Source organism: Toxotes jaculatrix, chromosome 2 (assembly GCF_017976425.1).
Source record: "Toxotes jaculatrix isolate fToxJac2 chromosome 2, fToxJac2.pri, whole genome shotgun sequence".
NCBI lineage: Eukaryota > Metazoa > Chordata > Actinopteri > Toxotidae > Toxotes > Toxotes jaculatrix.
Window position 1 is genome coordinate 4,649,380 of NC_054395.1, and position 26,326 is coordinate 4,675,705.

The following is a 26,326-nucleotide window of genomic DNA, read 5'->3' on the forward strand; positions in this document are numbered from 1 at the left end:
CTCCATATAAGCCTTGTCTTATTTATTTTATTTTTGTTTTAGCAGAACCAACTGATTTAACATTGTTTTTATTTTTAGGTAGAGGGCCAGTCTGTGGGGGGTAGTTTCGCTAGGTACACATTTCTGCATGCTGTGTGGTGATATAAATGGTGGTGGTCACATCGGCATGTTTGAATTTTCTTGTGTAGTGTAGTGCTTAAAACCTTGCAGTGATTGAATTATCTCCTAGTGGGCACCTGGTGAGCACATGGTTTAAGTATTAGCTGAACGCGATAGGATCTCCCCACAGTAAGGGCTCTACCTTTGTTTTAAGTTTTTATTATAGTGGTCGGTTGGTGCTATTTAGGCTATTTCTTTTTTATCTTGTAGAATAAAAGCTATCAATTGCACTACCTGAGTGCTTTTGTTCTTTTAGGCCTCGTGGCCCTCCCTCCTCTTGTTTTAACCATCTTGATTTAAATAAATTAATTATTTGTTTTTAATGCATGTCTGCCGCTCTTCCTTTGAACTGTTGTATTATTTGTGTCACCAGTCAGTAGTAGTTAGTTATATTACCTTGAGGTTCATGATTTTATTTCCTCAGGCCTCTCTACATTCTGAGTTGGGTCACACACAGCTAAAATAACAAAGGAGTGGCTTCATGACAACTCTGACTGTTCTTCAATGGCCCAGTCAGAGCCCTGACTTAAACCCAATTGAGCATCTCTGGAGAGACCTGAAAATGGCTTTCCACAAACATTCACCATCCAACCTGACAGAACTGGAGAGGATCTGCAAGGAGGAATGGCAGAGGATCCCCAAATCCAGGTGTGAAAAACTTGTTGCATCATTCCCAAAAAGACTCATGGCTGTATTAGCTCAAAAGGATGCTTCTACTAAATACTGAGCAAAGGGTCTGATGGTGTACATTAATGAGGAAAAAAAATGAACTTATAGGATTTTAGCAAATGGCTGCAATATAACAAAGAGTGAAAAATTGAAGGGGGTCTCAGTATTTTCTGTACCCACTGTACATGGGATGAGTGGTTAGGGCTGGAACTGGGAAACACTGTGCAGCACTCATATGGTTTCAGTTACATGGGTGCCACATGGAGAGCCCACGTGGGATGAGTATTTGGGCCCCACATTCAATGTCAGTAGGCTAAGTAGGCATGGGGTGTACAGTGTCTTACAAAAGTATTCATACCCCTTCAACTTTTCCATATTTCCATACCTCTGCACTGCAGGTGCAGCCTGCTGGCCAGTCTGTTGGCCACTTGCCAACACTAAAGGAAGCCACCCCATCAGCTGATCACCTCCACAGGTACTCATCCATGTTAGAAGCACTGCCTGGAGAGTTTTCAAGGCGATTTCAACATTTCAAAACAGTTGAGAGTGAAATGTACATGGTTTCTTCTCCCTTCAACTGCAGTGTGGATAATGCACCAAGTGATGTTCAGATGGAACCCATTGACCTGCAGTCTGACACACTTCTGACAGAGCACTTCAGGTCAGCCTCACCGCTGGATTTTTACTCTTCCCTCAAAGAAGAGAACTTTCCACACTTGAGGAGGCATGCTTAGAAGATTCTAGTCCTCTTTGGATCTACCTATGTATGTGAACAGACATTCTCTGTTGAAGTTTAACAAATTCAAACACAGATCATCTATCCCTGATCACTTCTCAGCTGTCCTTCGCATAACCACCTCAGACATTCAGCCAGATTTCAATGCACTTGTTCAAGCTCGGGACAGACTGGATTTTTCTCACTGAAGTGGTAAAATGAAGTGAAAAACATGAAACTTGCTGTTTTTTGTTTGAAGTAATTACAATTTTTTACAAGTTAAAAATAAAATGAAACATTGAGTCAATGATTGTTTGGGAGAAAGCTAATATTGAGCAGAATTAAGTTCAAGTTATCATTGGTGCAGCCCTCTGACACAATTCAGGTTTCTCATGTGGCCCCTTGTAAAACTTAACTGCCCACCCCTGCCATATGGGAACACACAGGTGGTGCCTACGTTGGACTGACAGAATGAACCCACTTAAGCCACACCTAAAACCCAGCCAAAGGTCACTTCAAGCCCAGATGAGGAAACACAGGTAGGGCTTACATGGGTTTCATGGAAGTCACTCGGGCCCCACCTAAAGCCCAATCAGATCCCTCTTCAAGATGCATAGGTGAGGCCTAAATAGGTGTCAGATAAACTGCCCAGTGGGGTCACACTTCAAGCTTACATGGGAAAACACAGGCAGGACCACCATGGAAACTGCAGATAAACTCACTTAGAACCCATATTGTAGCCCATTTGGGTCTCACCATTTGTGTCCTACACGGGTAGGACACAAATGGCTCTCAGATGTATTGGCCAGTTGGGCCCCATTAAGGGTCCATTGTGATTCAAATTTGTGCCCATATGGGCAAATATGTGGGGCCTAGATGGGTCTTGTGTCACTCATCCAGTTGGACCCCACCTAAATCCCATTGTTAAAGAATCTCATATCCAGAGAGTTTAGTTAGTGTGTGGGTGTGGGTGGAAAACCTGAACAGGGGAGGAGCTAAGGAGGTGATAAAAGGCTGTGTTCTCCACAGATCCCCCTTTGTTCTCAGCCATGCTGCCACACCAGTAAGACACTCCATGATATCTGCTGTTTTGTTTGCCTCTGCTTATATTTGAGTTTATTTATACCCAGTTCTGTTGAGTAACATTTGTTGTATATTAATTTCTTTGTTTAAATAGATTCTGTGACAGAGTATTACTCCTTTTAGGCCTTCGGTGGATGCATAAAAAATGTAAGCAGATTATTTCCTTTCTTCACTTAGCTGGTTGTCACATGTATGGCAGTATTTTAATTGTGTATTCCTTTATACAGAAAATCATCCATTCACCCATTCATCCATTCGTCCATTCATCCCTTCACCCATCCATCCTTCACAAATAAATGATTGAAATGGCTCTTGGATCCAGTGTTTAAATGTGCACACCAGACAGAGGTCCAAACCCTAAAGACAGTCTTTTTCACCCATTGAGTACCAACTATAAGCTCATATAGGCAAACACAGGTGGGGGCACCACAGAAACTGTGGACAAACCCACTTGGGACCCTTATTTGCAGCCCAAGTTTAACCCTTATGGGGCCCACATGGAAATGATGGCTGGGCACCCTGCCCCCTCCAGCCACATACACTCACCTTCTCACATACACGCTCCCACCCAGACACACACACACACACACACACACACACACACACACACACACACACACACACACACACACACACACACACACACACACACCACAGAGTTTCAGTTAAACACGTCAGCTTCTCAGTTTGAATCTATTGGCTCACGTCTCTTCCCACACAAACTGATCTGAATGTACTGAGCTGTTATAGAGATCGATCGTTTTCAGTGACACATGTTGGTCAGAGACTGTGTTTCTTTATTTGTCACCTTTGGGAAAAATCGACCTTCACTGCTCAGAGATATCATGTGTCCGATTTTCCATGAACTACCCTGAACTTTCTGACTGAAAACAGAAACGATCAGTAAACCGTTTCTCTCACTTCCGCTTTGGCTTCGTTTTTCAGACCCGGAGTCGACTTATGGTCTATAATTATTATTTGTTAAACTACAGGATATTGTCCCACTAAGGTCAGTATATTGTTACTGTGCCGGTTTAATCTCTTGTTTACACTTTATTGTTAAAGTAAATGAAAACGCAGAAAGTTTTATTGTTTGATCGGTTACACAAGATACTTACAGACTGTTTCCGGAAGCGCCGCAGCTCGTTTTATAGATTTAACAGACGTAAAATAGACGAGAAGACAGTTTGAGACAGAGTAGAAGACAGTCTGAGACAGCAGCAGTCTAACTGCTCTCTACCTGCAGAGTGAGCAGCTTCTAATGCAGCAATATTAATAAAGGATGGTTCCACTGAAATGAAAAGTGAGGCCTGTGATCAGAGAACAGAGACCTCGCCCTGATCCGCTGCTGTTGGACTAGAACGGATCTTTAGTTGTAGCTGTGCTGTCTGCTTGGTCTGTACTGGTTTGGTTAATCATGTTTTTCAAAGTAAGAGAACGACTGGAACTCTGTAAAAACTGCTCTAAGCTGTTGTTCAGTTGTGGAAACTTTCACTTTCAGTTGAACTTTGGATCATTGAATTATTTTTGGATCAAATTGTGCTTCATCCTGCTTCACTCATCATGTTGATCAGTCTTGTAAAACCTCTGCTCTCATGAGATATCAGAGCACAGATAATCAGTGTGAGCTGTGCTGTGTGGACAGAGGCTACAGAATGAGTCAAGATCTCAGCCGTTTTACCAGCTACCAGGAAACAAGCTGGAGTTGGAATAATGTCAACTCTGATCAGAGCAGTGAGCTGTGAAATCTGAGTCCAGTCCAACTCCAGGTTCAATCATCCTGTGTCAACCAGGTTAACCTTAATCTGTCAGCCACAGTAACCAGGTTACCTGCTGGTTAGTGCAGTTTTTATCTGATGTCTTTTTGTCTCCAGGTGTTCTCCTCCTGTTTGGGATGTTACTCACCTCGTCCCAAATCTCAGTCATGGTGTCTTCATCTGATGAAAACTACCAACCTGCCATTTAAAATGACTTCTACAAGAAAACCTGTGACAGCTGCATCTCTGTTGGTAAAGTAGTTTATTGCAGAAAATAAATGAAAATTCAGCAAATGACAAAAACTATTGTTCTCTGCTCATTTTACTTTTCAGTAGCCTGGAATCATCCTTTTCTTCTTCTTCTTCTTCTTCTTCTTCTTCTTCTTCTTCTTCTTCTCTCCTCATCTTTCTCTTCTTCTTTGGTCCTAGCTGACCATCATCCTCTCTTCTCTCTCTCCTCCACTCACCTTCCCTCCTCTTCTGGTAGTTGTTTTCCACCTCATGGTGTCTGTCAGTCATGTCTTTAATCTTGCCATTCTTTGTCTGAGTCATTCAGGACACTTCTTGATCATGTCAACATTTCATCCAGGCTTCACTGAGACTAAAAACTTTGTCTTATTCTTCTCAGATACTTATGATCAAAGTCTTCAGTGGAAATACCCTGACATGTAATCCAGCAGAATATCAGATAGAGGACGAATGCTGTCCTATGTGTCCTCCTGGTAAGATCCTACTGAATGTTAAAGGGACATGTGACTGTGGTAGTTACATATGGAGTCTTTGTGATGCTGCCAGGTGTTAACCTGACTCAGCAGAATCCAGCACTTGTGTGCAGAAGAGTGGCGTCAGTTTCTCTCCCATGGTTGGTGCCGTTTATGTTGACAAGTGAAATGTGTGGGTGAAGGACCTGCATCTGACTGAGTTTGACTCCAACAGTAAAAGAACAGGCTGGAAGTTTTTCCAACTTTGGCTCCACCTGCTTGTAGTAATAAGAATGACACTGTAGTAGACAGCAGAGCATGTCACTGTGACTAACTCATAACATGAGCTTTACCCTCAACATTAAACCTTTTCATTCAATACAAACATTAAACTGAAGGAAATTCAATTGTTGCTTTTCTTCTCAACAGGAAGTCGTGTTAAAACAGATTGTACAGAGTTCAGAAGTACTTCCTGTTCGCCCTGCATGGATGGATCCTTCATGAATAAACCTACTGAACGCAGAGAATGTTTCCCCTGCACAATCTGTGATGCAGGTAGATTTCTGTTCATATTTCAGTCAGTTGTTTCCTCCATCTCTTTTTCCTTCCACAGTGAAATCAGATTTCCACTGGGTGGTCTGTACGAGCAGTTTTATTCTCCACTTAGTTTTTATTCTGTCATAAAACCTAAAGATCATCTTTAGTTTTTCTGACATCTAGTCAGACAAACACTTTGCTAGTGTCTCTCTAGTAGATGAAGCAGAATAGAAGTTTAGTGTCTGTATATGTAACCTGTATATGTGTTGACAGGTTCTGGTCTGAAGATAAAGACTTCATGCACAGCAACCTCAGATACACTTTGTGAACCACTGGAAGGATTCTACTGTATAGACTTCACAGAGAACCACTGTGTGGCAGCACAGAAACACAGCAGCTGTCAACCAGGACAATACATCAGGGAGAAAGGTTGGTTTTCTTGTGCTGACTTTAAGATGATACTGTAGCTCTGGTTTGACACTTTCAAACTATAACAAACTCTAAAAGTCACAGCTTAGAGCAGCTCAGTTGAGCATCCAGTCAACTGGTAGCTGTGGGTCACTTTCTCAAAGTCTCCATGGTAACAGTTGACCACACACACACACACGCACACAGACACACACCTGTCAAGGTAATTAGCTTCAATTGTTGCTGTGACATGAAGGAAAGATAAAGTGGGAGAACATGACTCCTGAAACTGATGTGATGTGATTGATTGGTGTTGTTGGAACTACAGAAACACTCAGGCCAACAGTCTTTGGCAGAGCACAGACACTGACTTAGAGAGAGCAAACACATCAGACAACAGACAGGTTGGATTTGGGCCTGCTGTCATGTGACTCATGGAATTAGCTTTAATTAGCAACAGGTGATGTGACCTTCTGATAGTGAGGTTTAGCATTTAACAGCAACAGTTAGCAGCAGCTAACAATGAAAAGCTGCCACCTGAATGTTTTGTTAAAGACAAGGAGAATGATTAGCTTTGTTAAAAGATTCAACTCATCTGCTCCTTTCATCACAAAATGCCACATTTTCTGAAGAGAGGAGCAGCTACAGTCTGTTTGCTGACTGCATGAAGCACTGATGCTAATAACATGTGGATAATTGGAGTCTTGTGTCAAACAGTAGTTGCTTTGGTTATGAAGCTGCTGTGATTTCTCCTTTCCAGTCAATCTAAATCCCATCTTGCTGTGCACTTATGGGAGAAGAGCTGCACTGGAACATTTCATCATAGCTCACATAGTAAAGACTGAACAATCATTTTGGAAACTGAAACAAAGAAATGTTTTTCAATGGGATGATTTTTCAAGTGTTGGATTCAAAAATCTCAGTAATCAAATGCTTTGTTAAATCTACTGAATGGAAATCAGACAGGTCTGATGAAATGTGATGAGTCATATAAGACTTTGATCCTTTCATAATATGAGATGTTCACTAGTAACTACTTTCACCATGGATATAATGTGTGTTTGTACAGGAACAGTCCTCAGAGACACTGTGTGCTCTGACTGCAGTGGGGGGACATTTTCAGATGGGACATTTCCATCTTGTCAGCCACACACACAGTGAGTCAAACTTCACATCACACATGGACACACCTGCTTTCTTACAACTGCAGTGGATTTGTAGTGTCTTTACTTTGTCCTGTAAAATGTCCTTCTGTCATTCCAGATGTCAATCACAAAACCTTCAGCTGATAAGAGCAGGAACTGCTTCAACTGATGCTGAATGTGGACCACACAGTTCACATGGGGCAGTGATTCTGATCAGTGTTGGAGTTTTGCTTTTTATATTAATTTTTATAATTTCCTTTGTAGTTTGTGTTTTTTTCTTGAAGAAGGGAATGTGAACAGGAGGTGAGATCTGTGTGTAGTCAGAGAAAATGTTATCATGGTTTGATGGATGATAAAACTTTCTGCTGAGTCATGATGTTGATTAAGATGTTTTTCGTTGGTTTTGTTTTTATTTCAGGAAACAAAGGAAATGGAAGCAGACAGACAGAGGTATGTTTGTTACTCTGTTTGAAAGTGTGTGTGTTTGTATGGATGCACTGTGGTAGATGACAATACTGTGTTTATTTAACTAATTCAATTATATACCTACGACAGTTCGGCCTTCTTCAACGTCGCCCCTACATCCACAGAGGCTCCCGTCGCAAGTTTTTCTAACACTCTGAACAGACCATAACTACGCCATCACAACATCTGACTGCATCATCTGAGCACCCGTCACCTGACTCCAATCAATATCCTGGCAGCGCCAACTTCCTCCCAACGACTTCAAAACAAAAAAACAAAAGCTTCTCAAGACAACATTATTCAACACCAGGTCTCTTAACAACAAAAGTCTCATTTCAAACAAATTCATCACCGACAATAACCTGGACTTACTCTGTCTCACAGAAACCTGGCATAAACCTTTGGATTACATTGCACTGAATCAGACTACACCAACTGGCTATTCATACTTGGACAATCCCTGTGCAGATGGTCGGGGAGGAGGCCTTGCTGTTATCCACCGAGACGACCTCACCCTCCGCCCCTATCCATCCCTGCTGCTTCATCAACACCTGGTCTTCAGACTCCGTCAGACGACGTCACCATGTACAAAGCTGTACTCAATAACACAAATTTTATTCTGACATCGTCCACTCCAACACCTCAAACCCTCGCACCCTGTTTTCCACTATCAACAAGCTAACCAAACCAAAGGACAATATCACCATCATCTTCACTACAGACAAATGCAATGACTCCCTGTCCTTCTTTCACTCAAAAATCAGCTCAATACACAGGCAACTTTCCTCCGCCCACTCCTTCACAGAACCAGAACTCAACTCATCCACCAGTTATAGCCTCTCATCCTTCTCAACCCTATCACCATTCAACGTCTCTAAACCATCCCATCATCTCTCATTAAAGCCTGTCTCCCCTCTCTCATCCCACTCATGACCAGCATCATAAACACTTCCCTCACCACTGGTTCTGTCCCACCTTCACTCAAACTTGCTGCAATCACTCCCATCCTAAAAAAAACCTGGCCTGAACCCTGACAACCTTGACAACTTCAGACCCATCTCCAACCTCCCGCTGCTCTCCAAACTACTGGAACGCTCTGTCTTTACACAACTCCAGCAACATCTCCACTCCTGCCAGAGCTGTGTGTCTGACCCCCTGACGAGCAACACGGGGGCTCCTCAAGGAACTGTGCTGTCTCCCTTTCTATTCACCACCTACACGGCTGACTTCCAGTACTCTTCTGAGTTATGTCACCTCCAGAAGTACTCGGATGACACAGCCATAGTCGGGTGTGTGGAGAGAGGACAGGAGGATGAGTACAGGGGCCTTTTGGAGAGTTTTGTCAGGTGGTGTGGGGAGAATCACCTGCAGCTGAACGTGGCCAAGACAAAGGAGATGGTGGTGGACTTTAGTAGGAGTCAGTCCCCGCCCTCTCCTGTCTGTATTAGTGGGAAAGAGGTAGAAATAGTGACTTCCTATAAGTTCCTTGGAGTTCACCTGGACAACAAACTGGAGTGGTCCACAAACACTGATGCTGTCTACAGGAAGGCCATGAGTAGACTTTAAAAAAGCAGGGTCTGTTGTTGGCTTTAAACTTGCCAACCTGGAGGAGGTGGCGAGGGACAGAATGCTGTCAAAGCTGAGGACAATCATGGACAGTCCCTCCCACCCACTCCATGAAACTGTGAACAATCTGGGAAGCAGCTTCAGCAACAGACTTCTGCTACCACGGTGCTCTAAGGAACGGTACAGGAAGTCATTCCTGCCGTCCGCCATCAGACACTATAACACATCTGTGTCTGTGCTCACAAACCTGGACTAATGCATCATCTAGGGTGCGCTATAAATATCAGTTACATTAACTGTATATATCTGTTATATATATATTGTATATATATATATATATATATATATATATATATATATATATATATATATATATATATATATATATATATGTGTGTGCAATTGTCTGCTGCTATGTGTGTGTCTGTATGTGTATATAAGACCCCCTCCTGTATATATTGCATTTCTTTTACAAATTTATTTTTTTTCCTTTATAGAGTGTATTTATTGTCTCCTTGTTACTGCTGCTACAAACGAATTTCCCCACGCGGATTAATAAAGTATCTCTATCTATCTGCCAGTCTTTTGAAATACTCCAATCTGGTTTCCGTACCCACCACAGCACTGAAACTGCTCTTCTACAAGTTACTAATGACCTCCTCCTCACCGCCGACTCTTCCTCAACATCCTCCTCCTCCTTGACCTCAGCGCCGCCTTTGACACCATCGACCATTCCATCCTACTCAACCGCTTACAATCATCCCTTTGCATCACTGGTTCAGCACTCACCTGGTTCACCTCCTACCTCTCCGATCGTCACCACTACATCTCCATCAACAACTGTAAATCCCACACCACCACAGTCACTCACAAAGTACCCCAAGGCTCGGTGCTTGGCCCCCTCCTCTTTATCCTCTTCATACTACCTCTTGGACACATTAAACACTCATTACAAATGAATGTCATGAAATAATCTGCATACGTCATGTTTCACATTTAATAATCAGCTGTAATATTTCAATGTACATTTCTTTTACTGGCCGGTAAGCCTACAGATGCCAAACAGGTCACTAACAGTAAGATACTGTAGCTTTAACATTACCCTTCACCTGAACGTTACCATAGCAACAGATAATAAGCTGGAATGGATTAGATGTAAATATATATGCTCTTTAAAGGGTCTGTGAAGCTGGCGGAGACATTCAGTGTGCATGCAGAAGGCACAGTTTGACATGTTTTTGGTGTTAATGGTTTAGTTTGTATGATGGAGGGACAGCGTGTTACTGGTAAACTGCATATAGATGTCAGAATGAGTGTAAATGTCTCCATTAGCCCTGATGCAGCAGTGTCATATCAGGTATCCACCTGTAATTAGGCCATTTTAGCCACTGAGCAGCTCACAAGACTCATTATGGGAAGAATGTTACTAATACAAACTCATCAGGTGGTAGGATATCTCCCTAACAAGAATAAGAAATAAAAAAATAAGATGTCAAGTGGGTGCAAGGTAAGAGAACATATGATTTAGTCTGCCCCAGAAAGGAATCTTATATTAATGTGAACACACACTGCCCCTGAGGCCAGAGGATATATATGTAAAGAAAACTACTGGTTTCTGTTTGAAGCAGTGTTGCTGTATTATAACCTTTTTTATGAGCTGCTCAGTGACTGGACATTTGTGATGACATGAAACAAGTAAACTTAGAGAAATGCATATCTGAAAATCAGTGCAATTTTGCTTTATAACCTGATTTTTATGGTTTGATTTAGTGAACAGACAAATCAGAGTCACTCCCATCATTCAAAAAAAAAAAAAAAATTCATGTCGAAACACTCAGTCATTCTTCGCCAGCAGATCATCCAGAATCCGCTCACACATGTACAGGCAGCGAGGCACATGGAAGAACCCTGGAGCAGAGAAGAGGAAACGCAATTATATTATGGACCCTCAGGGGCCCCTAAGGGTCCAGGTTCATTGTGTGGCAATTAGTTTCTGGAAATGTGTTTGGTAATACGTTCTGCACCGCTAAAGCACAGTGTGAGCTGAAATGGTAAAGGCCTTGAGGGAGAGCTCCTCCATATTTACACATCAGTGTGTGTTTCCAGGTGATGGGGAGTACGACTGCATTTGTGAAAACAGTAGTATAGATCCTAGAGCCTTTAGTGTGTCCAGAGGGAGCTGTGTGAAGTCTGATACCTGGAAACACACACTGTGGAAAGTCAGTGTCCTTTAAGAGTAATTAAGAGTCTCCTCTGTACCCAGCTGTTGTTTCTATTGCATTCATAACTTTCATTTCATTATACATCTGGCCGGACTATCTATTGCGTTGACACTCACTCAATTCAATATTTCCCTTATGTTCTTACCTTTAAAGGGGCCTCCTTTAAAATCCAGAGCTACTTTCCCTTCTTGTGTCAAATAGCCAAACCACTCTCCGCTCTTAGCGTCAGGAAACTGCACAGAATCAGGCACATTCATCATATTAGAACTACACTGCATTCAAATATACAGATGTATGTGTTTTGTATATCCACAAAATCAAATTCAGTGGTTGAGTCATCCACATAAAGAATCTATGATCTTTGACTGTAATGTAATTTAATGCTTGAATGGTAATGGTACACCGTCTCAGCACTGCTGTGCAGTGTCTCCAGCTATAGCATGGATTGTCAGACACAGTGAGCACGGTCTGGTATACGTCTGTGTACAGAGCCAATGATATCACACCTGACAGCCTTCTCCACTGAGCCTAATGACCCATAACACAGAAGGTGTAGTCACTGTCACATGGTGTGCTGTTCTTTCCACTGTACTCTTTTCAGATGAACCTGTATTCAGTCACAGAATGCACGGCTGAGCTCCTGCAGTGTAAACTCACATGGCTGAGGGTGTATTCATAAACTTGGGAGAATCTGTCCAGCAGCTCTGGCTTCTTGGTTTGGCTGTAGGCCATCAGGAAGGCAACGAGAGCCTCACAGTGAGGCCACCACAGCTTCATACTCCACTCCAACTAGTCAGATACACAAGGAGCATCACGCAGCATGATTTGATGCATTTTTTATAAAGCTTCAAATCAACCAAATGCAAACAATATCTACTATTACAAGCAAAATGCAGAAGCGTCCACAGTTTAAAGGAAAACATTACTGTGTGTATACTGTACGTGACTGACTCACCTGTGTGGGGCAGTGACCATCCACATCCAGGAAGTAGAAGAGCCCACCGTGCTCTTTATCCCAGCCGTACTGATAAGGCAGCTCCACAAACTTGTTAATGGCGGTCTTCTGGAGCTCCTCGTCGCTCCACTCTGCACTGTACTGAAGCAGGAACCAGCCTGCTTCCAGGGCATGGCCTGAGTCAGCACGGTTCAGCATGTAAGGAAGAACACAGAAAGGGAAAATGTTGAGGTAAGCAACTTAGGACAGGAAAAGAGTTCGACCTTAGCTTCCTCATGTACTCCCCGCGCTGTTTGATTTTAACTGGCTGACTGGTCAGCGGGCAGTGGTATGCTTACCTGGGTTCTGCAGTCGGCCCTGGCAACCCGGCAGCTCTGCTCCGTCCAGTGACACATTCTCTAAAATAGCTGTGCCGCCTCTCTGTACCAAGTCACAGAGGAAGAAAAAAGACATTTCAGCTTACCTTTCACAAGCTCTTTGACATTAATGACAATGCAAAGTGCTAAAAGCCCTACAACATGACCTTACTCAACAATATGTTGTGTGGTAGACTAACCTGGGTGTTTGCTTACAATCCATTTTTCAGAAATTTATGTACAGTGTTATTGAGACCAATAAAACCGACAGCCAGAGCCATGAAAATAAAATGAAGAGTAGTAATAAAGTGTGATTTTCCTTCAGGAGTATTGCCACATTTGACTGGCATGAACATCGGTTCCTTTCAGTGGAGTCACCACCATTAATGGATCAGTTTGCAGAAACAAAAAGTAAATCTGAAAAAATCTTTTGCTTCAAATTCAAATCTGCAGAGATACAAACTTGTTAGCAAATCAGCTAGCTTGAAAAGTTGTTAAGACAGCATGCACCAGTTGGCTAGGCTGTTAGCGGTTAGCTCATCAGCTACAGTAGTTTGGCGACTAATCCTGAGAGAAGTCACTGTGTCACCAACTATTCTTCAAGGACACAGTAACACATCAGAAATATGATGTGTTACTGTGTGACCTGGTGTGACCTGGTCCTAACTGCTGAGAATCCAAGACTCTCAGTCACGTCGAGTGTGTCCACACCTGGATGTGCTGTAGAATCTGCTGTACACACCAGCTTCCCAGCTCTCTGTACTTCTGAGCCACCTCCTGACCCCTGCCTTCAGTGAGCTGCTGCACCAGACACAGCAGCATCATGGGTACTGCCATGCTGTTGGTGGGAATGTCTCCGGGAAGCTGGGGTCGGCCCAGGCCTGACGAGTCCACGCGAACCCAGTGGATCAGCTGCTCCATCATCTGTTCGGCCTCCAGCTAGTCACACAGCAGAGCAGAGGGCATCACTTGTAAGCTTCTTAGCATTGTCACGGTGAGTATGTTAGCGTGCTGATGTTAGCATTTAGCTCAGAGCAGTGCTTTGCCTAAGCACAGCGCCACAGAGCTGCTAGCATGGCTGTAGACCAGGGGTGTCAAACCTGTCCACAAAGGGCCGGTGTGGCTGCAGGTTTTTGTTCCAACCAATGAAGAGCACACAGTTTGACCAATCAACTGTCTGAAGACTGAGATCAGTTGATTAAATGAGTCAAGTCTGGTGTGCTGCTGCTTGGTTGGAACAAAAACCTGCAGCCACACCGGCCCTTTGTGGACAGGTTTGACACCCCTGCTGTAGACTCTTAGTCTTATCAATGAATGGACACTGTTTTAATTGGAGCCTGTAATGTCCTACAGGTACATTTCACTTTTCATTGTGAATATGTAAGAAACTATTACCTTCTGACATCCTATTTTAATTATTGCAGCTTTAATAATTAAAATTAATAACTTTATTCATACAATTATCCATGCTGTAGTAATGGAAATGGGATGTCAGAAATGAGTTGTTTTACTTATTGACAGCAGGACAAAATGTCTGTGCCTGCAGGGCATTACTCAGTTTGTGTGTTATATTTATGAATTAATTATGAGCTAACAGTGTAATCAGCTCATCAGTCTCACAAATTGTTAAGTAGAGGAAAAACTATACATAAATATAAAGTCCTTATTCATAGCTTCCACAGTGTGCAGACTACATACCACTGCTTCCTTTTTTGGGGAACCAAGACCCAAATTTACCAAAAAGCAGGGAAGTAGTTTGACTGTAGCTTGATGAATTTCAACATCTGTTTCGGTTTACGCACAGTCAGCATTAAAAGTAGCACAAAATCCAGTTCATGTAACATTAGTTACAACATACTGGTCCCAGTTTGAATCTGCCTCTGTAAGACAGGATCATTGTGTCTTTTCAGTATCTCAGTCTCAGCTACAACAGAGAAATGATGAAGCTAAAATCCAATCAAATCCCTCATGCAGCCCCAAAGTACTTTTCAACAAAGTTTGTCCTGGAGTGTCAACTAACTTTGAAGTCCAGGTATTTTCATACTGGTCTGCAGTTTCACAAATATCATCAAATACCAGTGTTTGACAAAACACTGGTATTGCAACTAATTATGATAGTTGATAATGAGATTGTTTTAGTTTCATTCCACTTTGGTTTCAGCTCAGCATGTGATAAAGTTAATGATGCAAATTGGCTATTTACCTTATACAGTTAAAATCATATTCATCAAACTGAGCCCTCACTAACCTGTGACGCTGCCCCATTGCTCCGTACTCTGCATCCTGTTGTTTTCAGTTTACAGTGGGTACGGAAAGTATTCAGACCCCCTTAAATTTTTCACTCTTTGTTATATTGTATCCATTTGCTAAAATCATTTAAGTTCATTTTTTCCCTCATTAATGTACACACAGCACTCTATATTGACAGAGAAACACGAAATTGTTGAAATTTTCGCAGATTTATTAGAAAAACTGAAATATCACACGGCCATAAGTATTCAGACACTTTGCTGTGACCCTCATATATTTAACTCGGGTGCTGTCCATTTGTTCTGATCATCCTTGAGATGGTTCTACACCAGGGGTGTCAAACCTGTCCACAAAGGGCCGGTGTGGCTGCAGGTTTTTGTTCCAACCAAGCAGCAGCACACCAGACTTGACTCATTTAATCAACTGATCTCAGTCTTCAGACAGTTGATTGGTCAAACTGTGTGCTCTTCATTGGTTGGAACAAAAACCTGCAGCCACACCGGCCCTTTGTGGACAGGTTTGACACCCCTGTTCTACACCTTCGTTGGAGCCCAGCTGTGTTTGATTATACTGATTGGACTTGATTAGGAAGGCCACACACCTGTCTATATAAGACCTTACAGCTCACAGTGCATGTCAGAGCAAATGAGAATCATGAGGTCAAAGGAACTGCCTGAAGAGCTGAGAGACAGAATTGTGGCACAGATCTGGCCAAGGTTACAAAAAAAAATTCTGCTGGGCTTAAGGTTCCTAAGAGCACAGTGGCCTCCATAATCCTTAAATGGAAGATGTTTGGGACAACCAGAACCCTTCCTAGAGCTGGCCGTCCGGCCAAACTGAGCAATCGGGGGAGAAGAGCCTTGGTGAGAGAGGTAAAGAAGAACCCAAAGTGGCCTGACGGAGGCCTCTCCTCAGTGCAAGACACATGAAAGCCTGCATGGAGTTTGCTAAAAAAACACCTGAAGGACTCCAAGATGGTGAGAAATAAGATTCTCTGGTCTGATGAGACCAAGATAGAACTTTTTGGCCTTAATTCTAAGCGGTATGTGTGGAGGAAACCAGGCACTGCTCATCACCTGTCCAATACAGTCCCAACAGTGAAGCATGGTGGTGGCAGCATCATGCTGTGGGGGTGTTGTTCAGCTGCAGGGACCTGCAGAACTGGAGAGGATCTGCAAGGAGGAATGGCAGAGCATCCCCAAATCCAGGTGTGAAAAACTTGCTGCATCATTCCCAAAAAGACTCATGGCTGCATTAGCTCAAAAGGATGCTTCTACTAAATACTGAGCAAAGGGTCTGAATACTTATGGCCATGTGATATTTCAGTTTTTCTTTTTTAATAAATCTGCAAAAATTTCAACAATTTTGTGTTTCTCTGTCAATGTGCTGTGTGTACATTAATGAGGAAAAAAATGAACTTAAATGATTTTAGCAAATGGCTGCAATATAACAGAGTGAAAAATTTAAGGGGGTCTGAATACTTTCCGTACGCTCTGTACATGTTTCCACTGGGACATATTATCCACAAACACATCACTGACTACCACTGTTTTGCAGATGACACAGAAATGTGTATCCTGTTAAAAACTAATGAGGAAGGCCTAAGGCCACCTAATCATCTCAGCTCCATGTCTGTGAATATCATTCCTGTAGCCAGAAACTTGCGTGTAATGCATGACAGTATTCAACCTTGTTGTGCTCAGGGTTAAATCAAACACTATAAAACACTGAGCTGGTAAAATGAGCTGGCGAGGTTAAGAAAGTGGTACAGATGCTGTGTAAATAAAGTTTTGTATTATTATAATTTTATATTTATACCTGCATCTCCTTGTCACCAGTGACCCTGCTCAGTTCATCCATGGCCATGATATAGAAACACTCACTGAATATCGTCCTCTGAATTTTGACGGCTTTACCATCTCTTGTTAAGCAGAAGGCACATTTCCACTGACCACTGCTGCTGGACACACGAGCAAACCTTCTGAGGAAAGCTCCTCCTAAGATGCAAAGAGAGCATCGCAACAGTGTAAAGCCCGGTTCAGACATGAATTCACCACTTCACCTGCCTGTTAAAGTGGTGATAATCAGACACATGTTAAATGTTTGCTGTGGCTTTGATCAAACATGACAACAATATGTTAATCCACAAATCTTAAGTTCATGTTTTGACTTCAATTAAAAGAGCCCCGGCTCTATGTGGACACATCCTGCTGTCGTTAGTCTTATACTGTAAAACCTTTAGAAAGCAAACATCAGTAAATAAAAAGAGGAGGTGGTAAAATTAAAGCCCGGCTGCTTCTCTTCTCATTTTTCAGATCCAAGGTTTCCAGTTAACAGTGATGACTTTATGTGTACTTTACTCAGAACAGAGCAAACACTATCATGACAGTCATTAATCACCTGAGTCAACAAAAAACACACCATGTTCCACCATCTGCTGCAAACGTTTACCTGATGATGGGTGACATTTGTAACTAAACATTTTTACACACCAGCTATTGCTGCGTCAAGGATTTCAGGTTTGCGGAAGCGAGCCATGGTTCTGTATAGGCGGCAGTACATCCACACCTGTGATAGAGACACGTCCGTTTACTCACGTAACATCTGATGAACCACAGTTCATAGAGTGGACTGCTTGTTTTACACTGCCAGGACCTGTAACAGGGACTCACCTGTCTACCCTGCAGCCACACATACTTCAGCTCATCGTAAACCTTCCCATCTCTCCCAAGACAAGTGAAGAATCCTCTGAAACAGGAAGCAGAGAGTCAAGTTCATCACAGGGGTACAGACTATACACACACACTGTAAAACTGTTGTATACAGCTGCAAGAAAGAGACAGTACCCATGTACGGTGTCATGAGAGTATTTGAGCCAGAAGTCCACCACGTTATCCAGCTCTGCGCGAATCCGCTCTCGACTCTCCTCCAGCTTCACCGCAGACATCGTTCCTTTTGGAAGAGAAACATGGAAATGAGTTTGTGGTGAGAGGCGTGACGAGTGACGTTCCACTTCAGCCTTCCTTATAACAAGACTCCACATGATATGGAACAGGAACAGAGACTTTAAATCCCTGTATAAATCTCATACTGGAGCCGTGTGTGTGTGTGTGTGTGTGTACTCGCATCAGCTTCATCTCTGTCCACTTTTACATTTTTTTGTTGTAAACAAAGATAGTGAGAAAATGCTGACAGTGTGTGGATTACACAGACTGTTTCTGTACTTCAATACAATTATGACAGTTCACTTTACATGTTCATTCTAAAAGTGGGACTTTAGAGTATTCTTACTTTGAGCTAGGTCAGTTACTGCTTTAGCTGAATAAAGGGTGTGTTCGTCTACTAGCAGCTATTACAAGTGAGAAAAGTTGGTTTATTTTTGATGAAGTGAACCGTTAAAACTTTAAAGCTGAAGGCTTCACCAACAAACCGGAATAACGCCTTCTTATCTTTGCTAGCTTGACTAAGCTTTCACCATCAAAAATCAATAGTCAAGATCGCAAACCATGCATTTTTTTGTTCATTTAAAAAAATTTAAAAAGCAGCAAATAATCCGACCTGAGATCAGTGGTGTGTGGTTCTTTGGTCTTGTTAAAAAGCCACACAAACGAACGCTGTGCTGTGAGTCACGTTGCACGGCGGAGAGGAGCGGCAGCTCCGCGTCTTTATCCCGCGGAGTCCGCTTCAGCAGCACAGAGCGGACAACGGACACGACCCGCACATGAAAACGGTCTTACCTTCAAGTCTGAGTCCGGCTCACAGAGCAGAGGCAGACGCTGCGGTCAGGCTGCGGGCTCTCTGACAGGCTGCGATCACCAGCTGTCATGTGACCGGCGCCCCGGCTCTGGAAGAGGAAGTGGAAAGCGGATCACAACACTGGTTCTAATACTGAGCGCTCCTACGGACGTAAACACAACCCAACTATCAAAAGACTGGGATTTGCACATGTGGCATAAAATGGAGATGACTTCAGTGTTTTTAAGATCCCATGGGACAGAGGTCAGGAAGAAAGGTCTGAAATCATGTGACTGAACCGGGGGAAGATGCACAGTAATGCTGGAAATGAGAGAGAGAGAGAGAGAGAGAGAGAGAGAGAGAGACAGAGAGAGAGAGAGCGAGAGAGAGAAAGAGAGAGAGAAGCATAAATAACAGTGACCCACATCATAATACAGAGATAATTTTTTTAACAAAAGAATAAAAAATACAGATTCATACAAAATAATAAACAGGCTACTTAGAAAATGAAATCTGCAGAATATATAACTTAACTCAGCCAAACTCAGCCAGCAAAGGTGTGACAATGAGTCCTGGGGCCCTATTCAGCTGACTGACCTCCCTCCCCATTACAGACAGATTAGCATAATATCAGTTCAAAAACCAAATGTATTAAAGCTGGGCTTTGACACAGGGTCCCACAGGTGAGGTAGGTCTAAGATATTTTGAATTGGGGATCAAACTGGGGCACACACTCACAGAAGGTGGACACGTTTGGAAAACAGGTGAAAAATGTTGCTCTGAAATGTGAAGTCTGCTTCTATAATAAAGTTAAACGGTTTGTTCAGTGTAATAAATGTCAAATATACTTTATTAACTTCACAGATTCTGATTTGAAATAATGTCAATAAATAATCAACTAGCCATGTGTGTGTGCGTTTCATGTATAGTGGTGAAAAGCACAACCTGACTGATGCAGAAATGACCAGTATCATGTGAGTGAACTCAGAGAGAAGCTGCAGCATTTTGTGTGTACTGTCCTTTTCATCAAAGTCTGTGGGAGAAAATGAGGCGACTGAGAGCCAGAGAGTGTAGTACTGATGAGAAACCAGCAGGATGCAGCATGGACTGGTTCACTGTACCAGCACTCAAGCTTCCTCTGATTCCTGTCATTTGTTAACGTCACACGTAACGATGTAAAATATATCCACAAAAGACATGAAAGCGTTTTGCTCAGTTAATCTCTATCACAGGCCTTTTTCCTTGTGGAACATACACAGACATACACTATGACACACACTCACATTACTGTATGACACAGTGCATGTTGCACAACCCTGCCCTTCCTCACTTGCTGCAGGGCGATTTGCCTGTGTTGCATATGAGCACCACAGATCATCTGCTGGCTCTGGCGAGAAACATTGGACTGACACTCCCCTCAGTCATGTGATGACTTGTGTCACCGTGCAGGAGAAATGTTCGTTTATTTAATCACTAACTTCACTGTTGTGGTTTGTGTGGGACGTGCCACTAAGTACAAAAGACACTATTACTGAAGAGCCCCACCAATATACTTCTGAAGTTTAGATTTTACTTTCAGTGAATACAAGGATATTAACATCTTTATATACAAGTTACAAAGTGGTAAAAAAAAAAGGAGAAAGTAAAAACATTAATAAAATCAGTGAAGCAGAAGCAGGTAGAGGGACGTGTGTTTTTCAGGAGCTGTTAAAGACAGGGAATATTGGACTTGGATTCATCACATGTCCACAAACAGAACTCCAGGTGACAGCTAATGTTGCTGTGTGTCAGCTGCATATGCAGATGAGCATCCGTTTGCTAACAGGTAAGAAAAAAAAATAATAATGCAGGTTTAATTATAAATCCTGAATGCCCAAAAATATCTGGACCAACAGCAGCCTAAATCTGGCACAACTTTTTGCCAAATGGCAAGCCAAGGATGCTCCTAATAACACCCCCCCCCCCCACACCCACCAAACCCTCATCAAAGATGGCTCCCACAAACGGGCCAAATTTTCTAAAAGCAGCATGTTGTGGCTTTGATGGAGCAGAACTAGTGCGAGAAGTAGACTGAGAGAGAAGGTAGTATCAAGATAATACAAGAGCAAAGACAACAGAGACACCATCCTACTGAAGTCACCTGTTAAAGAGACTGTGTCTGGAGCTCACAGTATATCCCCTTTTCTAAATGACTCCCCTGTTCTAGTGTCACCTTTTTATGGCTCCCCCTCCCACCCCATCTCTACCCCAGGTGTTTGGATTAATGTTACTATTATCAGTAGCAGTTGTAGTAGTGGAAGTGTTAGCATTGCTGTGATGGTGATATTGACTCAACAGAGGAAAATCCCTGTTTACATGTTCCCTCCTGAGGTGTTGCAATGAATTTCATGAACACATCTCTACAGAGACACACTCAAGAGTTGAGACATTTGGACTTGGCCAACAACCCAAACTGACTCTGAGGAGTTTTAACGGACCCAGCACTAGACGGACGGTGAGCCTCTTACCTTCCCAACATCTACCTCTTCGTCTTTATCTCATAAACAAGTATTTTTTTTGATCAGCCAGCCAGTGATTGTGTATCCAGCTGAGTCAGTTTGTTTACCTGTGCTTGATGTAGCACATCTTTCTCTTCCACCTCAGATCACTGCTGCCTGCTCTGTGTGTCAGAATGGCAGGGAACTCCCTGGGACCTTCCTTTTTATGTAGCTTGTGCAGTGCTAGTGTCTTTATTGGAGGTAAGTAATAGCAAAAAATAAATAAATAAAAAAATTTCAAAAAAGCAAAAAAAAAAAAAAAGGTTTAGAAATAGTGAATCTGTATCTTCTCTGTATCCTCTTATAGGATGCGCCTTTCTCTTCGTGATAGCTTTCCCAGTTTTCCAGATCGCCTTAGGTAAGGGCACCACTGAAACGTCTTGTCTGTGCATCAGTGAGATATTTCCAAATTTGCAGGTAGTTACGTGGTTTACATGTTTTCAAATACTGGTAAAATAAATTCTGTGTTCACATCACAGTTCTTCATCATTATGGCAGTGCTGTGTGAAAACGATCTGTCAGTGAAATTTAATTTTGGCTGTAAATGCAGTATTAGTAGTTCTAATTTTGTCCTTCATCGTGTGCTTACAAACAGAAAAAGTTCAATGAAATGATTAATCTTCATCTGGGCTCTTTGTGCACAGGTGTGGTCTACGTGTATGAGTGTCCAGCTGCACCACTTATCCCAGTGTATGTGATGCTGTGTGGGATACTGGCCCTGCTGCTGATGGTCCTGGTTGCGTTGCCAAAGTTCCTCTGTCCAACAGCACAAAGCAACACAGTCTGGACTGTGTTGCTCATCAGTCTGATCCTGTTTGTCCTGATCTGGTTCTTCTTTGGTAAGTGACACCTCAGAAACTCCAGACAGTCAGCACAGACTGAAATCCCTTCATTCATTCAGCTTCTCTCTCTGTGTCTTCAGGCAGTTACCAGGTTTACTCTGTATATCCACCCAACTATGACAAGAACATCACAGACCCAAACACTGTCAACAACACGATCTACTCTCCTACTGCACCTGCCAGCAAGCTCGGCCTCACCCTGGAGAACCAGAACCAGAGCCTTCCAAACTTTAACCAGTCCCACGTGATCCACAACAACCAGAGTCTGATGAAGCCGATTTCAACTTTGGCTCCCCGTAACACGAGCAGTAAGACGAGCGGAGAGCACCTGAACGCCTCACAAGCACAACGTGTCATGGCTGTGGTGCCTTACTGCAACAGGACCGTGTACCTGTTTGCTTTCTGGACCAACACGCTGGTCTATGTGTTTGCAGGAAACGCTCTGGTAATCTTCATCTGTTTATACGGTTGCATGGCAGTTACAGAGAAGGTTGGAAAATATCTCTCTTAACCATCACGTTACACCTGACCACAAACAGAACACAGGTCATGTGTGATGGTTGTGGGGCAGAGAAAACCAAAGCCTGTCAAAGGATGCGTTATGATGCTTTGTTATGATGTTATACTTCAAACACACTGAGAAGTAAAGAGAAATAAGGTATTTGCAGACTTCCTCTACAGAGGTGGCTCACATAGGATTAGGAAACAGAAATTCTATGTTGCTTCAGCACATGATGTAAGTGATTTTTTCATGTGGTACACACCAATCTACCAGTCACTTTACCATATCAGGGGTGTTTGATTATGCAAGGGAACTTTGAGTATTAGGCAAAGCAAGCTATAGCCAGGGTTATTACTATTAACAGGAAATCTCTGTACATTATTTTTCTTACAGCTTCACTGGATGTTGATGGCATTTTTTAAAATCCTTTGATGACTTAATCTGTAAATACAGTGTGAAAGTTACACTCAAGGGTTATGAAAAGCGATGTAAGGGAATTTCACAGGTTTTATTGAGAGCTGTAATCTGTCCTCTTCTCATAATCCTGTTGCAACATTGCAACATCTGTGATGTGAACGTGAGCAATAGGAAATAAGAAACTTTGAAGAGTTTACATAAGTTAGACCTGGTAGCTTTCATTCTTCTGATTGTTATAATGAAAACAAACCTATCACTTTCTTTTACATTATCCAGTCAGTGTCCTGAATATGATGTTACGTGTTCATGATGTGAACTAAATTATACTAAATGCAGCATTTTCATCAAAAGCACTTCACAGTTTTTCTCTCACTCATGGTCTCATTCAAAGTGCTGGTCAAACCATCAGGAGCTATTAGGCTTCGGTGTCTTCCTCAAGGACACTTCCACTCATGGACAGGAGTAACTACTGTAGTTGATAAATGTAATTTAATAATTTGGTTATTTTATAAAGAGTGTCACACTCACGCATGCAGTGCTCCAACAGACGTCCCTCTTTTAGTTTATTTCTTTTCAAATGTGTCACTTATTGTGTGTTCTTGTCATTTTGCCAACAGTTTTTAAACTCTAAGGTGAAAACTGTTATTCAATATATCAAAATATCTTTTAATTGTCTCTTGTATATTTATATTTGATATTTTTTGCTTTTGATATTTCTATTTGCTTTTTTCTTCCTCCTGTTTCCATCTGTTTTTACACAGGATGTTCATCATGTCTTTGATGGACCTTCATTTTAGCACCTAGTAAATATATCATGCATGGTATTTGTTAGAAAAATCCTAAATCAGTTTAATGAGGAGAGGTGGTAAAATAATGATTGCACTGATAAAAGGTAGATGTGGTTAATATGAACATTAGGAAGTATTAGACCAGCGTGGCTGTATTTATGGAAATGTGTTTTTTTGGATTTTTGTTGTATGGGAAAATATGATAAGAAAAAAATAAAAAAATAAATACAAGGTCACTCAAAAGCTACATCCAACATGATAATGCTCATGACATGATGGATTCAGCATAAATAAAATCTAATGTTCTCAGTGTTGGGGGCGTGGTCTGTTGTACACCTGTGTTCAATTAGCTCATTACCTTGACTGTTCATGCTCAGAGGAAGGCCTGCGGCTGCAACATGTCACCAGTGGTGTGTGAATAAAATGTGAAGCTCTACAGGCATCGTTTGCTTTAATGGTGTTCCACCTGTTCCCTACCTTTGGCCTGTATGTCTCTCGTTTACTGCACCTGCACCATCTGCATTTCAAATTTGATGTCTGTTATTTTTACTAGTTTAATAGCAGCAACATAAAAGTCATTTTTATTTTCAAACCTCACATTTTCAGTCATTCAGAGATGAAGACTGTGATCCAGCCTGCATTCTCTGTCTAACCACTAAGTGGCAATCTCTCTGCAGCTAACAACATCCACAGCTTTCACTGCTGCCTCCTTTAAGATGTCATGCCCAGCCTGTTTTCTGTTTTCTAAACCCTTTACAGACCCTTTTTTGGACTCCTGTTTAGTTTAAGTTCTGTTAGTAGTTCCTGTTTAGTTTTTTTTTTTTTTTTAAGTCAAGTTATTCTTGTTTTTTGTCTCTTCAGTTTTGGTTGTGTATTTCCTGTTTTATTCTGAAGTCTTGTTCCTAGTGTGTCTGGTCTTGTTCTACTTCCTGTCTTTGTCTGGTTTCCCTCCTTTTGTGATTGTCTGCCCCGCCCTAATTGGTGTCACCTGTTGCCCATTTAGTTGTGTATATAAGTCTCGTTGTTGGCTGGGGTCCTTGTCAGTTTGTCTGTGTCTATACCAAAGTCTGTCTGCAAGTCACCAAGCCAGTGTCTGTTCCCCAGTCTGTGGTCATGCCCCCTGTCAGTGTTTGTCCTGAGGCTTGAGTTTGGCCTGTTCTCCTGTCTACATTTCCTCCTGGCCCGGTCCTCAGTTCTTTTTGGATTCTGTCTTGTTGATTAACCTGAAGTAAGGACTTTTTTTTATGTTTTTTGGGACTGGTGTTTGTTTTTCTCCATCCTGGATCAGTTTTGAGAGTTTTTAGTTTTTCTTGCCCTTTTCACTTATCCAGTGATTCTGAGTTAATAAAAAGGACTTTTTTTAATTTAAGCACAAGTCTGTCTGGGGTTTCTGCTTTTGGGTCCTCTTCCCTCATATTTGTGGCTGGTTGTGAGAAAAGACCAACAAAGAAAAGTTTTATATTTTCAAATAAATTCTCTATTCAGGGTGTAATTGACCAGTATCTCACAGCCAACCTCCTGGCTGTTAATGATGAGGAGAGAGAAGTGGAGAAGCAGCGGACATCCATCACCGCAGTGTTTCTAATAGACATGATTGAGCTCAGGGATCATTGCTGCGCTGGCAGCATCTGTCTCCACTGCCAGCCGTATTCTCCACAGAGGGGGGAAAACCTGATTATCCAAAATGACGGCAGTGGAAGTGAATTGGCTGACTGTCAACAGGAGAGAGAACACGGCAACAGAGTGTGTTGGGACTGAATGTTTGGATGTAAACACTTTTGAGCGCTGGCAGTTGGTCTGGGCCATGAGAAAACTCTAAAAAGCCATTAATATGTTGAGTTTAGCCGCTGATGCTCATTTACAGAACATCTGCCTGCTTTCTGCAGGGTGTGCAGGGTCTGTAGGGGGTGCAGGGGGTGCTTCACAGACTGTTTCACACTTAGACTGTCTGCAGTCCATTGAACAGTGTCTCTGCTGCTTCATGGCACCACAGTGCAGGTTTTGACATAGTTTGAATGTGTTAGTGAGTGAATGTGTGACACTGTAGTGTAGTTGCTCAGTCTGTTGTGTTGTTGTTGCCTGCCATTTGTAACATGAGTAATTTAAACTTGTGGATGTTAGGAACAGCAGAGAAAACCCATCAGTAGACTGAACACAAGACAGCTCTGTACCTGCTTTCAAAAAAAAAAAAGAACCTTCAAATTACTTTTAAGTTTCCTTTAATGTCTTCTTATTGATTTCAATTTTACAGTGTTCAGCAAATTTCAATAACTGATCTTTGGTGCATTTTTCCAAACATACCTCCCACAGACAAGCAATGCCACTCATCTAGAAAAGACTTTCACATAACATCATCTCAATATTTAGACCAACAAAAATGTTAACCACACAAACCTGGATGTAAACGCTGACACTGTGGGTGTGAAGCCTGAGCATCAGCCAGGCCTGTGCCGTCTGCTAATCAGATCCACAATCAGCCCAGAGCTAAATGTGACAACACATCTTATCTCATGGTTT

General features: G+C 42.2%; 3 protein-coding genes across 6 annotated transcripts in view; 2 read left to right on the plus strand and 1 right to left on the minus strand.

Annotated features, from left to right (window-relative positions):
* The first annotated feature begins 3,362 nt into the window (after positions 1–3,362).
* LOC121199043 (tumor necrosis factor receptor superfamily member 14-like) overlaps positions 3,363–26,326 on the plus strand; it is a 751,306-nt gene continuing 728,342 nt past the window's right edge. Inside the window, exons 1-10 of one of the 3 annotated variants that reach the window (XR_005896401.1) lie at positions 3,365–3,635; positions 4,501–4,635; positions 5,012–5,105; positions 5,514–5,639; positions 5,895–6,050; positions 7,099–7,186; positions 7,293–7,477; positions 7,593–7,624; positions 7,730–7,949; positions 8,024–9,537. Coding sequence is in view for 2 of the 3 variants with exons in the window: in XM_041063501.1 (XP_040919435.1) it covers positions 4,567–4,635; positions 5,012–5,105; positions 5,514–5,639; positions 5,895–6,050; positions 7,099–7,186; positions 7,293–7,470 (711 nt within the window). In the remaining variant the exon portion in view is untranslated. Of the gene's footprint in view, positions 3,636–4,500; positions 4,636–5,011; positions 5,106–5,513; positions 5,640–5,894; positions 6,051–7,098; positions 7,187–7,292; positions 7,478–7,592; positions 7,625–7,729; positions 9,538–26,326 lie in introns of those variants that run through there. The other 2 variants (XM_041063501.1, XM_041063493.1) reach the window with 2 other exon arrangements.
* Positions 10,188–18,881, minus strand: LOC121198536 (renin binding protein). Of its 2 annotated transcripts, none has more exons than XM_041062771.1 (11): positions 18,726–18,881; positions 17,835–17,940; positions 17,661–17,736; positions 17,481–17,556; positions 16,807–16,985; positions 13,450–13,677; positions 12,721–12,802; positions 12,383–12,558; positions 12,085–12,216; positions 11,573–11,660; positions 10,188–11,113 (listed from the first exon to the last, which is right to left on the minus strand). In XM_041062771.1, exons 2-11 carry the CDS (start codon positions 17,933–17,935, stop codon positions 11,040–11,042), a joined length of 1,212 nt encoding a protein of 403 aa, XP_040918705.1. In that variant the 5' UTR covers positions 17,936–17,940; positions 18,726–18,881; the 3' UTR covers positions 10,188–11,039. The 2 variants fall into 2 exon arrangements, with proteins under 2 accessions (XP_040918705.1, XP_040918711.1); XM_041062777.1 differs by lacking the exon at positions 18,726–18,881 and adding an exon at positions 18,547–18,715.
* LOC121199034 lies at positions 21,141–24,232 on the plus strand. The gene is made up of 5 exons (XM_041063481.1): positions 21,141–21,217; positions 21,367–21,461; positions 21,568–21,618; positions 21,905–22,099; positions 22,183–24,232. Exons 2-5 carry the CDS (start codon positions 21,395–21,397, stop codon positions 22,611–22,613), a joined length of 744 nt encoding a protein of 247 aa, XP_040919415.1. The 5' UTR covers positions 21,141–21,217; positions 21,367–21,394; the 3' UTR covers positions 22,614–24,232.